This window comes from Carcharodon carcharias, chromosome 19 (assembly GCF_017639515.1).
Source record: "Carcharodon carcharias isolate sCarCar2 chromosome 19, sCarCar2.pri, whole genome shotgun sequence".
Lineage (NCBI taxonomy): Eukaryota > Metazoa > Chordata > Chondrichthyes > Lamniformes > Lamnidae > Carcharodon > Carcharodon carcharias.
The window spans coordinates 27,910,811-27,923,429 of NC_054485.1; the positions used below are offsets into that span (position 1 = coordinate 27,910,811).

The following is a 12,619-nucleotide window of genomic DNA, read 5'->3' on the forward strand; positions in this document are numbered from 1 at the left end:
GACAAGCCTATCACTGCTTGCTTGTCCCTACAACCACACCCCCCACCCACATCTCTACCCCCACCGCCACCCCCCGCCACCCCCAACCTTAAACCAGATTATATTTCACTCCTCCCCTAATATTCACTCAGTTCTGTTGAAGGGTCATGAGGACTCGAAACGTCAACTCTTTTCTTCTCTGCCGATGCTGCCATATTTGCTGAGTTTTTCCAGGTAATTCTGTTTTTGTTTCCAATCATATCAATGTGGCTGTGCCTGAACTGTCTCATCTGTAGAGGAATGATTTCCCTAATGCGTGGCCACTCCCCTCGTCCACAACCCCCACCCCGCACCTGTTTATGCGCAACCCTTGACCCCCCCCCCCACCCCCCCACCCAATGCGCTTCAATCTTGAACTCCAACAGGCGACTTGGGTGAGCACTCCGCAACGTTACTGTGCATTCACTTCCGAGTTCCCCTCAAAGGGCAGCTCGCCAAGTGCACGCCTTTTATATGCTGTTGTAAAACATGTCGGTGCGGTGGGCGGACGATCCAGTGGGGGTGAGACAATTCCGGTGGGCTGGACTTATAATGAAATGCAGATGTGTTACAATGAGGTTCCCGACATCCAATGGCGTGAAATGCGGCATGCTATCGGCGAGCGGAGCAGACCATCACAAGCTGATTTCACGATGTTGTGAAACCGATTTATCGGCCTTCTAGGCATATTGTCCGCTGCCCGCCACCAAACACACTACTCATTTCATGAACGAAACTTGACATTACGGATTGAAACCTGAACCATTGAGTGGAGTTTTAACAGGCCCATAGAAAGCAAGGTTGGAGGTGGCAGATGCTGGGGGAGGGGGGAACAAAATTAGAGAAAAATGCTTTGGGCCATGTCATGAAACTATCATATTTTTCATAATATTATTGTAGGCTTATGGGTGTGAGTATGGGTGGTTCTGTCTGTATGACTGATTTATTTAAATTAGAGTCAGATAGACTGCAAGGTTGAAATTATCAAGAGTTTTTTTTTATTCATGGAATGTGAATTTCGCTGGCTCAAGCCAGCATTATTGCCCATCCCTAAAGCAGACTTTTGAAATGGAGATGGACAAGTTAGGATGAGAGATCCAAAGATAAGGTGTGGATGAAATATGCATTTTTAGGGAAGTGAAGGGGTTGTTTGATTTTCAAAGGGATGGTAGGATGCTTACAACTAACAAGGTAAGCAAGGCCAAACAAGATGTTTATTTTTCCCAAAGGTACTTACTGTATTGGCAACATGAAAGATTTTTATATTATGAAAAAAGTAAATTTCCAAAAACATGTAGAACAATGGGATTTACACATTAAAGAGAGAAAACATATGTAAAGAGGAATGGAAGGTTATGTGTGGGGATGGCCCACATCTTGAAAGCTACACCATGTAAAGCAGCCCTGGGTAAAAGCCTCTCGTCACTTTTGCAGGAGTCTGCAACTAAAGTTGTGTTAAAAAGTCTTTGGAATTCCACTGTCGAGTGGGTGCACGTGGTAACTTTGCTGGATTGCCTATTTAAATTTAAAATCTATTTTGGACTGTTGCCTTAAAGGGGACGTGTAGTTGGGAGTCAAGTTAATTAGGAATTTTGGGATTTGTTATATCAAATAACTGTAATCTTACATCTGTGTTTGAATTTTTTCTTTTGTTAATAAATGTTTTAATTTAATTTTTAAAATCTCTAAAGTTGTTAGTGGATTCGTTACTTTTGAATTCAGTGCACAAATCTGCTTGTAATAAATAAATACAAATTGCAAAACCATTGTGATAGCATGGCCAAGTTTCCCTTGCAGATTTGATCAGTCTGGCACATATCAGCTGCCACATCATAACAGGTCAATTTATCTATGTGTTTCTAATTCCGGGCACTTTTTCAGGATGGGCTGAGCCCAATTTTGGCAGCTCATCTATAAGCAGGTGAATGCTAATTGAGACCCAAAATTAGGGAAATTTACTGCAATCTTCCACTAACATTGCAATTTTCCAAGTGTTGCATGCGCCCAATGCTGGATCAACACCTGGACGGCTCAGAGGAGGTGGCTGCATAGTGGGAGGTCAGAGCAGTGTGACAGTTCAAGGATTTCTAACCTTCAACAGCAAAACATGGCAAGGCTTATGATTTCTGCTGGCAAAAGTTTGTCATTGTGTGAGGAATTCCTGGAGACTGATGTCCCCAGTAATGTGGGGAGTGATGCAGTGGCAGACACTCCTATCATACTGATGGCACCTCCACTGCATCTCTCCCGCTCCTGTTGTAACTCCCCTCAGCAGCACTCTAACTGAAGACACATTGCAAGCTCCCGACCACTCTTGCAATGGTGTGCACTGGATTGACTTCCTACCTCCTCTGGTCACCCATTGTTCCTCATTGGAAGGTGATCCCAGAAATGGGTTCTTAATTGGCTGCCTTCTAGAAGATTGAACCAAAAAGAATGCTGCTACTGTGAAACAGTTTGGATGTGAAAATGGTCCTGATGACCTAAAAGTTTCTATGCCCGGAAAATTCTGCCTATTAACACAAGTTCTCGTTCCATAGATGCTGCTAGACCTGTTAGGTATTTCCTCACACTGTGATGCAAAAGAACCATTGATGTACCAAATTGGCAAGTTTTATTTTGCACTGAATAATTTCAGTTTAAGAGAATATCTGCAAATTGTTCATCGTATTAAGTTGCACTTTTAACTGATGTGGGAAATCCATATGAACTCTGCACCATAAGCTCTTGGCCTAAGTTTGACCGTATCATTTTGGATTTGCCAAGTTTCAGATAAGAAATGAGACTCATTTATTCTGCTTCAAGGTGTGGCATAGTTTTGATGCATGTAATTCTGAACAAAATAAACAGAACTTTGTGACGAATAGTTGAAAAGCTATAAGGGCCAGAGAGATCCATTGAACTCAAAGGATGTTGACTATGTGATATTCTCAATTCTCTCAGGGCACACCATACAACTGTAACCCTTGAAAGTCCCCTCCTCTCAAATTATCCCAAGCATTTAATGCAGGTAAATAATACTTGCTTATGATGATGCAACTTGTGCCCTTCCTGTTAAGAGCCTGCTCACTGATGATGGACTGGAGCAGGCTGAGGTGCGCAGGCGCAGTTGAGGGTGATCGATGATTGTGGCTCGGTTGCGCTGCCTGCGTCTGCGCAGTGCAGCGGGTGGATGATGCAAGCGGCAATTGTGGAACTGGAGGATCTGCCGGCTGGAGCTGCACAAGGTAGGGGACATCGCGAGGGGGAGGGGGAGGGGGAGAGGGGACATCCTAGGGAGGGAGGGGGATAGGGGACATCCTAGGGAGGGAGGGAGGGGGATAGGGGACATCCTAGGGAGGGAGGGAGGGGGATAGGGGACATCCTAGGGAGGGAGGGAGGGGGATAGGGGACATCCTAGGGAGGGAGGGGGATAGGGGACATCCTAGGGAGGGAGGGGGATAGGGGACATCCTAGGGAGGGAGGGGGATAGGGGACATCCTAGGGAGGGAGGGGGATAGGGGACATCCTAGGGAGGGAGGGGGATAGGGGACATCCTAGGGAGGGAGGGAGGGGGTTAGGGGACATCCTAGGGAGGGAGGGGGATAGGGGACATCCTAGGGAGGGAGGGAGGGGGATAGGGGACATCCTAGGGAGGGAGGGGGATAGGGGACATCCTAGGGAGGGAGGGGGATAGGGGACATCCTAGGGAGGGAGGGGGATAGGGGACATCCTAGGGAGGGAGGGGGATAGGGGACATCCTAGGGAGGGAGGGGGATAGGGGACATCCTAGGGAGGGAGGGAGGGGGTTAGGGGACATCCTAGGGAGGGAGGGAGGGGGTTAGGGGACATCCTAGGGAGGGAGGGGGATAGGGGACATCCTAGGGAGGGAGGGAGGGGGTTAGGGGACATCCTAGGGAGGGAGGGAGGGGGTTAGGGGACATCCTAGGGTGGGAGGGAGGGGGTTAGGGGACATCCTAGGGAGGGAGGGAGGGGGTTAGGGGACATCCTAGGGAGGGAGGGAGGGGGTTAGGGGACATCCTAGGGAGGGAGGGGGATAGGGGACATCCTAGGGAGGGAGGGAGGGGGATAGGGGACATCCTAGGGAGGGAGGGAGGGGGATAGGGGACATCCTAGGGAGGGAGGGGGGATAGGGGACATCCTAGGGAGGGAGGGGGATAGGGGACATCCTAGGGAGGGAGGGAGGGGGTTAGGGGACATCCGAGGGAGGGAGGGGGTTAGGGGACATCCGAGGGAGGGAGGGGGGTTAGGGGACATCCTAGGGAGGGAGGGGAGTTAGGGGACATCCTAGGGAGGGAGGGAGGGGGGGTAGGGGACATCCTAGGGAGGGAGGGAGGGGGGGTAGGGGACATCCTAGGGAGGAGGGGTAGGGGACATCCTAGGGAGGAGGGGTAGGGGACATCGGAGGGAGGGAGGTTAGGGGACATCCTAGGGAGGGAGGGATAGGGGACAATCTGGGGGGAGGGGGATAGGGGACAATCTGGGGGGAGGGGGATAGGGGACAATCTGGGGGGAGGGGGATAGGTGACGTTCTCGGGGGAGAGGGTAGGGGACGTTCTGGGGGGATGGGGGTAGGGGACATTCTGGGGGGAGGGGGCTAGGGGACATTCTGAGGGGAGGGGGGGAGGGGACATCTTAGGAGGTAGGGGACATCCTGGGGGGAGGGGGGTAGGGAACATTCTGTTTTATATGGAATGCTATCCTTTATTACGAGAGGGATTGAAAATAAAAGTAATGTTATGCTTCAGTTATGCAGGGCGTTGGTGAGACAGCACCTCGAATACTGTGTGCAGTCTTGGTCTCATTTACGGAAGGATGTAAATGCATTGGAGGAGGTTCAGAGGAGGTTTACTAGATTGATACCTGGATTGAGTGGATTGTCTTATGAGGAAAGGTTGGACAGACTGGGCTTGTTTCCACTGGAGTTCAGAAGAGTGAGGAGTGATTTGATTGAAGTATACAAGATCCTGAATGGCCTTGACCAGGTGGATGTTGAAAGGATGTTTCCCCTTGTGGAGTCCTGAACTAGGGGGCACTGTTTCAAAATTAAGGATCGCCGCCCCTTTTAGGACAGAGATGAGGAGAAATTTTTTTTCGGAGGGTTGTGTGACTTTGGAACTCTCTGCCTCAGAAGGTGGTGGAGGTGGGGGTCATTGAATATCTTTAAGGCAGAGGTAGATAGATTCTTGTTAGGCAAGAGAACCAAAGGTTATTGGGGGTAGATGGGAATGTGAAAATCGAAACACAAGAAGATCAGCCATATCTTAGTGAATGGCGGAGCAGGCTCGAGGGGCCGAATGCTGTCCTCCTGTTCCTATTTCTTGTGTTCTTATAGTACTGCTGAAACCTTTAAAAGTTAGTCAGCTAAACATGAGAAAGTATTGGGACTGGAGAGGTTCACATGTTGTATTGGCAATATCTGTGAGCAAAGATAAACTTTCATCAGTGTAATGAGCTGAAGTTATTTGTTCCAAAAGCTAATGACATTATTTTTCTCCCAGTTCATCTCTGGTGATCAGTACAAACATTCAGCATCATGGACGACAATAAGAATTTTGAGGAAAAGATCAGCCTTATTACCAGGAATTTGCAGGTATGGTCTTGTCATGTAAATATCAAACTCATTTGAGATCAGGAGATTTTTCTTAGAGTGATGAATGTATGGAATAGATTGCCGGCTGGGGGGGATGGTGTTCTGATAGTGGCAAAATCACTGGAATCTTTCAATCAGTTGGATGGCGAAATGTAAGGAATGTAGGCCTGAACGGCCTTCTCCACCATAATGAACTTGCGAATACCAATCTTTTGTAAATTCTCACACATTTACAGCTAATAAACAAACTATGGACTACAGTGTAGGGTCATATAAGAAAGCAGACTGAAAAGTATAGCAAATGATTACAAACAAATTACCTTAATGAACAATGTTCAAATCACGTTATATTGGTAGTAAAGTAAGAATCAGGTTAAATGGAAAATATTCTATCGGTGTTGGAGTCAGTGGATAATTGATTACATTTGAGAGACCAATTGTTTTACTGTAATTTTCTTGTCCGTATGTTTTGCTTTCAAGCTTTAACCAATTCCATTAGCTTTGTGTTTTCTACTTGGCAGATAGCCTTTGTAGTAGTATCTACCTAAGGGCAGGTTCCCTGCCCATTTCTCCACACCTCAGTCTTTCGCTTTTCTCTTCATTTGCTTGTAAGAGCCTCCCATTTTCAGTTTCAATTTCAGTGAACAAGATGACTAGGGAAAAGAACATGAGGTGGTTTCACATTGCTTTCCACATGTGTGCTTAAAAGAAATACAAGTTCTCTTCCTGAAGAATCCTCCACCTACAAGCAGCTGTGTCTCTCGAGGCTCGAGCTCTTCCACCATCACCACTGAAAATTCGCTGGTTCCATCGTTGAACATGGCTTGTAACCCTCAGCATGAGACCCTTACCTGGGCCTGGGATGGTTTGCAAAAGGACGAGGGCGGTCACCCCCTGACGTCTCAAATGCCCCTGCTATCCTAAGATACCCTTTACCCCAGAAGAAAAAATTCATTAAAAATGTGTTTTTTTTATGCTAAATCTAGATAGATGTGAGCAAAATAAATGTTTCTTACATTTTTTTGCAGGAAGTCCTGGGTGAGGATAAGTTGTGTTCAATCCTGGAAGAACGGGACTTGAGGGTTTATTGGGGGACAGCTACCACTGGGAAACCTCATGTAGCATACTTTGTGCCAATGTCAAAGATTGCTGACTTCCTAAAAGCTGGATGCGAGGTGAGGATAGTTTTTGTACATTTGGTGACATAATAGCAAGATACAATCAAGGCTAACTGTAATAATATAAGATCCCTCATTAATTTAACTTTCGTTACTGTAAGCACAGAAGGATTTGTACAGCAATGGAATGCAAATCACAGGTTTTTCATAAACCTAATGTATATTCTCGAGCCTCTTATTTTACAAGACCTGGTTAACTTTTTTGTGTTGTCTGTGCCCTAAAGGTGGACAAAGCACCACAGGATTCTGCTGTTTAAAAAGGAGATGTACAGATAAGAAATGTAGTGAGGGAATTTCCACTGCAAATATTTTATATAGTGCTCTTGTAAATATGTAGGTTGAATTGCAAAACCCATGGACCTCCTTCAGTCATGACCTTGTAGAAAACTGGCAGTATAGATAGAGCTGTGATTTTCATTAATGATTTAATTTTGTTAATACTGTATCATTATGATACTGTACAATGAGTTTCCATATTTATTTTTAACTGAATGAATTACAAACATACAAATGAGGAGCAAGAGTAGGCTATTTGGCTCCTTGAGCCTTCCCCACCATTCATTAAGATCATGGCTGATCTATTGTGGCCACAAATCTACATTCTGCCTATCATTAATAAACTGACTCCCTTGTCATTGAAGAATCTGTCTACTTCTGCCTTAAAAATATTCATTGACTTTGTCTCCACCGCTCTCCGGGGAAGAGTTTTCCAAAGATTCATGACTCTGAGAGAAAAAAATTCTTCTTATCTCTTTCTTAAATAGGAGACCCCTTTTTTTTCAAACTGTGTTCACTTGTTCTAGTCTCTCCCACAAGGGGAAACATCCTTTCAGCATCCACCCTGCCAAGTCCCCTCAGGATCTTATATGTTTCAATAAGATGACGTCTTAATCTTGTAAACTCCAATGGATACCTGTCCAGCCTGTCCAACCTTTCCTCGTAAATTAACTCCCCCCGCCCCCATCTTAGGTATCAGTTGAATGAACCTCCCCTGAACTGTTTCTAATGCATTTATATCCTTTCTTAAATAAGGAGACCAAAACTGTACATAGTACTTTAGATGTGGTCTCACCAACTATAGCAAAACTGCCCTACTTTTATATTTCATTCCCTTTGCAATAAACAACAGCATTCCATTTTCCTTCCTAATCACTGCTGTACCTGCATACTTCCTTTTCCTGATTCATGTATCAGGACACCTAGATCCCTCTGTACCTCAGAGTCCTGCAGTCTCTCTCCATTTAAATATTATGCTGCTTTTCTGATCTTCCTGCCAAAGTGGACAAGTTCATATTTTCCCAAATTATACTCCATGTGCCAATTTTTTGCCCACTCACTTAACCTATCTTTGTCCCATTGCAGAACCCTTATGTCCTCTTCACAACTTACTTTTCTACCTATCTTTGTGTCATCAGCAAATTTAGCATCTAAGTCATTGATATATTGTAAATAGTTGAGGCCCCATCACTGATCCCTGTGGTATTCCACTTGTCACAACCCGAAATGATCATTTAAACCCTCCTCTGTGCTTCCTGTTAGCTAACCAATGCACTACCCATGCTAATATGCTGCCCCATACACCATGATCTCTTATTTTGTGTAGTAACCTTTGATGTGGCCTCTAACTCTTTAGTTAGCCATGGATGGTGTGTCCTTCCCTTAGAGTCTTTATTTCTCACTGGAATGTATCTTTTCTGAATATTCTGAAATATCTCTTTAAGTATCTGCCACTGCATCTCTACTAACCTAATCTAATTTCCCAGTTCACCTTAGCCAGCTCTGTCTTCATGCCCTCATAATTGCCCTTTTTTAACTTTACTAAAACAGTAGTCTTAGATCCGTTCCTCTCTCCCTCAAACTGAATGTGAAGTTCAATCATATTATGATCTTTGTTTTATTCATTCGTGAGATGTGGGCATCGCAGGCTAAGCCAGCATTTATTGCCCATCCCTAAACGCCCTTGAGAAGGTCCTGATGAGCTGCCTTCTTGAACTGCTGCAACCCACGTGGTGTAGGTACACCCACAGTGCTGTTAAACCGGGTGGTCCATCCAGTTTCATTCCTTATTGACTTCTAGTGTTTTGATACAGCTGATGGCTTGCTAGGCTATCCCAGAGGGAATGTAAGCATCAACCACATTGCAGTGGGCCTGGAGTCATATGTAGGCCAGACCAAGTAAGTACGGCAGATTTCCTTCCCTAAAGGACATTAGTGAACCAGATGGATTTTTACTGCAATTGACAATGATTTCATGGTCATCATTTGACTTTTAATTCCAGATTTTGATTGATTGAATTCAAATTCTATCATCTGCCATGGCAAAATTCAAACCTTGGGACCCCACAGCATTACCCTATGTCTCTGGATTACTAGTTCAGTGACAACACCACTGTGTCACCACCTCCCCGCTCCCCAAACGCTCCCATTTTCCTCAGTACTGATGCTGGTACCCCATGAATTGAAACCCATTTTTCCCATGCCTATCTTTAAGCTGCATATTTAACTCTCTAATCTGATTTACCTTGACCAATTTGCTCATGGCTCAGGTAGTAATCCAAAGATTATTATGTTTGAGGTTCTGCTTTTAATTTAGCCCCTAATAGCTTATACTCCCTCAGCAGAATCTTGTTCCTAGTTCTGCCTATGTCATTGATGTTCATTGGTATTACCATCACTGAATCCTCCACTATCAACATCCTTGGGGTTACTATTGACCAGAAACTGAACTGGACTAGCCATATAAATACTGTAGCTACAAGAGCAAGTCAGGCTAGGAATTGTGCGACGAGTAACTCGCCTCTTGAATCCCCAAAGCCTGTCCACCATCTACAAGGCATAAGTCAGGAGTGTGATGCAATACTCCCCACTTGCCTGGATGAGTGCAGCTGCAACAACACTCAGGAAGCTGGACACCGTCCAGAACAAAGCAGTCCACTTGATTGGCACCACATCCACAAACATTCACTCCCTCCACCGCCGACGCACAGTAGCAGCAGTGTGTACCATCTACAAGATGCACTGCAGGAATTTACAAAGGCTCCTTAGACAGCACCTTCCAAATCCACGACCACTACCACCTAGAAGGACAAGGGCAGCAGATAGATGAGAACACCACCTGGAAGTTCCTCTCCAAGTCTCTCACCATCCTGACTTGGAAATATATTGCCGTTCCTTCACTGTCGCTGGATCAAAATCATGGAACTCCCTTCCTAACAGCACTGTGGGTGTACCTACGCCACGTGGACTGCAGCAGTTCAAGAAGGCAGCTCACCACCACTTTCTCAAGGCCAACTAGGGATGGGCAATAAATGCCAGCGAAGCTCACATCCTGTGAATGAATAATAATACATGGACTCTGACCACTGGATCCTCCCACTCTCAACTGCGGAGAACTGCGCCTGTCACTCTGACTATACTGTCGCCAACTACCACTACATCCCTATTAACTCCCCCTGCTTGAATGGCTTCCTGTACCATGGAGAGTTTTAAGGAGCATCTTAAAGGAGGACAGAGGGGCGTAGGGGATTTAGGGAGAGAATTCCAGTGCTTCGGGCCTAGACAGACAAAGGCATAGTCACCTATGCTAAGGCAATGGAAGTTGGAGATTCCACACAGGCCAGAATTGGCAGAATGCAGATTTCTGAGAGCTGCAGGCAGTTACAGAGATCAGGAAAGGCAAGACGATGCACAGAGATCAGGAAAGGCAAGACGATGCACGGATTTGAACATAAGGATGAAAATTTTAAATGTTGGGGAAAGGGGAGCCACTGTATGTTTTGAGTACAGGATGCTGGGTGAATCGGACTTTGTGTAAGTTAGGCTATGAGCATCAGAATGGTGGGTTTGCTTAAGCTTATGGAGTACAGAAGATGGGAGGTCACTTGGGAGCATTGGAATAGTCAATCTGGAGATAGCTGACAAAAATATGAATGAGGGTTTCTCAGAAGGTTTGCTGAGGCAGATGTTATTATGGAAGTAGGTGGCACTGGTGATGAAGAGGATATGAGGTCAGAAGCTGAACGCAAGGTCAGATAGTTCATGAGGTTGCTAATAGTCTAGTTCATAGGTCAGTGAAGGGGAGATAATTGGTGGTTACAGAACAGAGTTTGTGGTAGGCACCAAAGACTATGGCTTTAGTCTTTCCAATGTTCAATTGGAGGAAATTTCTACTCATACGATACTGGATTTGGGACAAGCTTCCTGACAACATGGAGGCAGTGAAGAAGTCGAGAGATATCACCATGGGTTTTTTATCTTTGTGCTGCTTCTCAGTTTCTGTGCAATTTATTTTGTGAGGAAGCCATTATCATCTATTCCAAGACATAAAGGAAGTTGTTATAATATTATTAATTGAAATAGTTAATGTTTTTGAAATTTTTTTTTCCCTCCCACTCCAGGTAACAGTTTTGTTTGCTGATTTGCATGCTTATTTGGATAACATGAAAGCTCCTTGGGAACTGCTCGAACTGAGGACACAGTACTATGAACATGTCATAAAAGCAATGCTGGAAAGTATAGGTGTACCAATAGAAAAACTCAGATTTGTGAGGGGAACTGATTATCAGTTAAGCAGGTAAGAACTAAGTATTTAGCCTCGGTCAATATAATCTGATGAAATGTAGGACAGAAATGCTTTTGCTGTCTTTAATGGGTTAAAGATCTTTTCATTTCTTTTGATTGTAAAAAGCTTTGCAAAACCAGAATGTGTCTGTATGTTTTCAGGGAATACAGTTTGGATGTCTACAAGTTATCCTCTGTGGTGACTCAACATGATGCCAAAAAGGCTGGTGCTGAAGTAGTTAAACAAGTGGACCATCCACTCCTCAGTGGTCTCCTATATCCTGGATTACAGGTAGGAATGGAAAAGAACAAAAACTAAAAAATTTTCTCTATAAGCTATCCATCATCGATATGTTGACAGGGATTTTAGGTTGTTAAATGTAAAGACTGAGTATAGGCTGATGTTCAAATGATGCCCATAAGCAACTCAAGCTTTACTTAATAACATTTCTAACCTTTATTTGTGTTATCAATTTACAATTATCCATAATGTGTTCAAAACCATAATGCTTTTAGATTAATTTTGTGATGCTTTTTTAACACTTGAACTTAATGGGCAAGAAATTGTCTTCATTCACCTATGCTTTTTACAATGAAAGGTACAATTTCAATATAGACAGAAAACTTAAGTTGATTTTGGAAAAGAAAAATTCTGGGGGATTAAGGTATATTTTTAAAATCATTTTCTATTCTTTTAGGCCTTGGATGAAGAATATTTAAAAGTCGATGCACAGTTTGGTGGAGTTGATCAGAGGAAAATATTCACATTTGCAGAAAAGGTAGTTTTTTCTCATAAAATTGACAGTTATGTAAACAGATTAAGAAGCCCAAAGCAATTAATTTAAATGTTAGGCTGGATTATTTGACTCAAGTTGTGTACCAGAATTTAGTTGTAATTTTAAAAAATAGTCTTTAATATTCCTAACAAAATTTATGCATGGGGCTTTGCATCCAGGGCATCATTTCATGTTAGATCTTAGGCTATAGCAGACCTTAAACCAAGCTCATTAGGGTTTTGGTTTTTGGGTGGGGCACTGACTTTCTTAAAGAACAGTGAGATATTTTGAAGAAGTGTCTGCATTACAAGTGAAGATGTCCTAGTTTAGTAACTTTAAAAATGTGTTTTCTTGGGCTGTAATTCATTAACTGCCTCTCACCAGACACGGTATTCTATTTTATAAATGGCATGTTTAGAGCTATCTGCCTGGGTCATTTTTAGCATAGTTTTCCCCCTTCCAAAATATTGATGCCTTTTTAGAAATGTTTAATG

General features: G+C 44.0%; 1 protein-coding gene across 3 annotated transcripts in view; it reads left to right on the forward strand.

Moving 5' to 3' along the window:
- The first annotated feature begins 3,138 nt into the window (after positions 1-3,138).
- yars1 (tyrosyl-tRNA synthetase 1) overlaps positions 3,139-12,619 on the forward strand; it is a 40,302-nt gene continuing 30,821 nt past the window's right edge. For all 3 annotated transcript variants that reach the window (XM_041212933.1, XM_041212934.1, XM_041212935.1), the window contains exons 1-6: positions 3,139-3,245; positions 5,520-5,611; positions 6,640-6,786; positions 11,187-11,362; positions 11,512-11,641; positions 12,048-12,128. In XM_041212933.1, the coding sequence (XP_041068867.1) occupies positions 5,555-5,611; positions 6,640-6,786; positions 11,187-11,362; positions 11,512-11,641; positions 12,048-12,128 (591 nt within the window). In that variant the 5' untranslated portion in view covers positions 3,139-3,245; positions 5,520-5,554. The remainder of the gene's footprint in view (positions 3,246-5,519; positions 5,612-6,639; positions 6,787-11,186; positions 11,363-11,511; positions 11,642-12,047; positions 12,129-12,619) is intronic.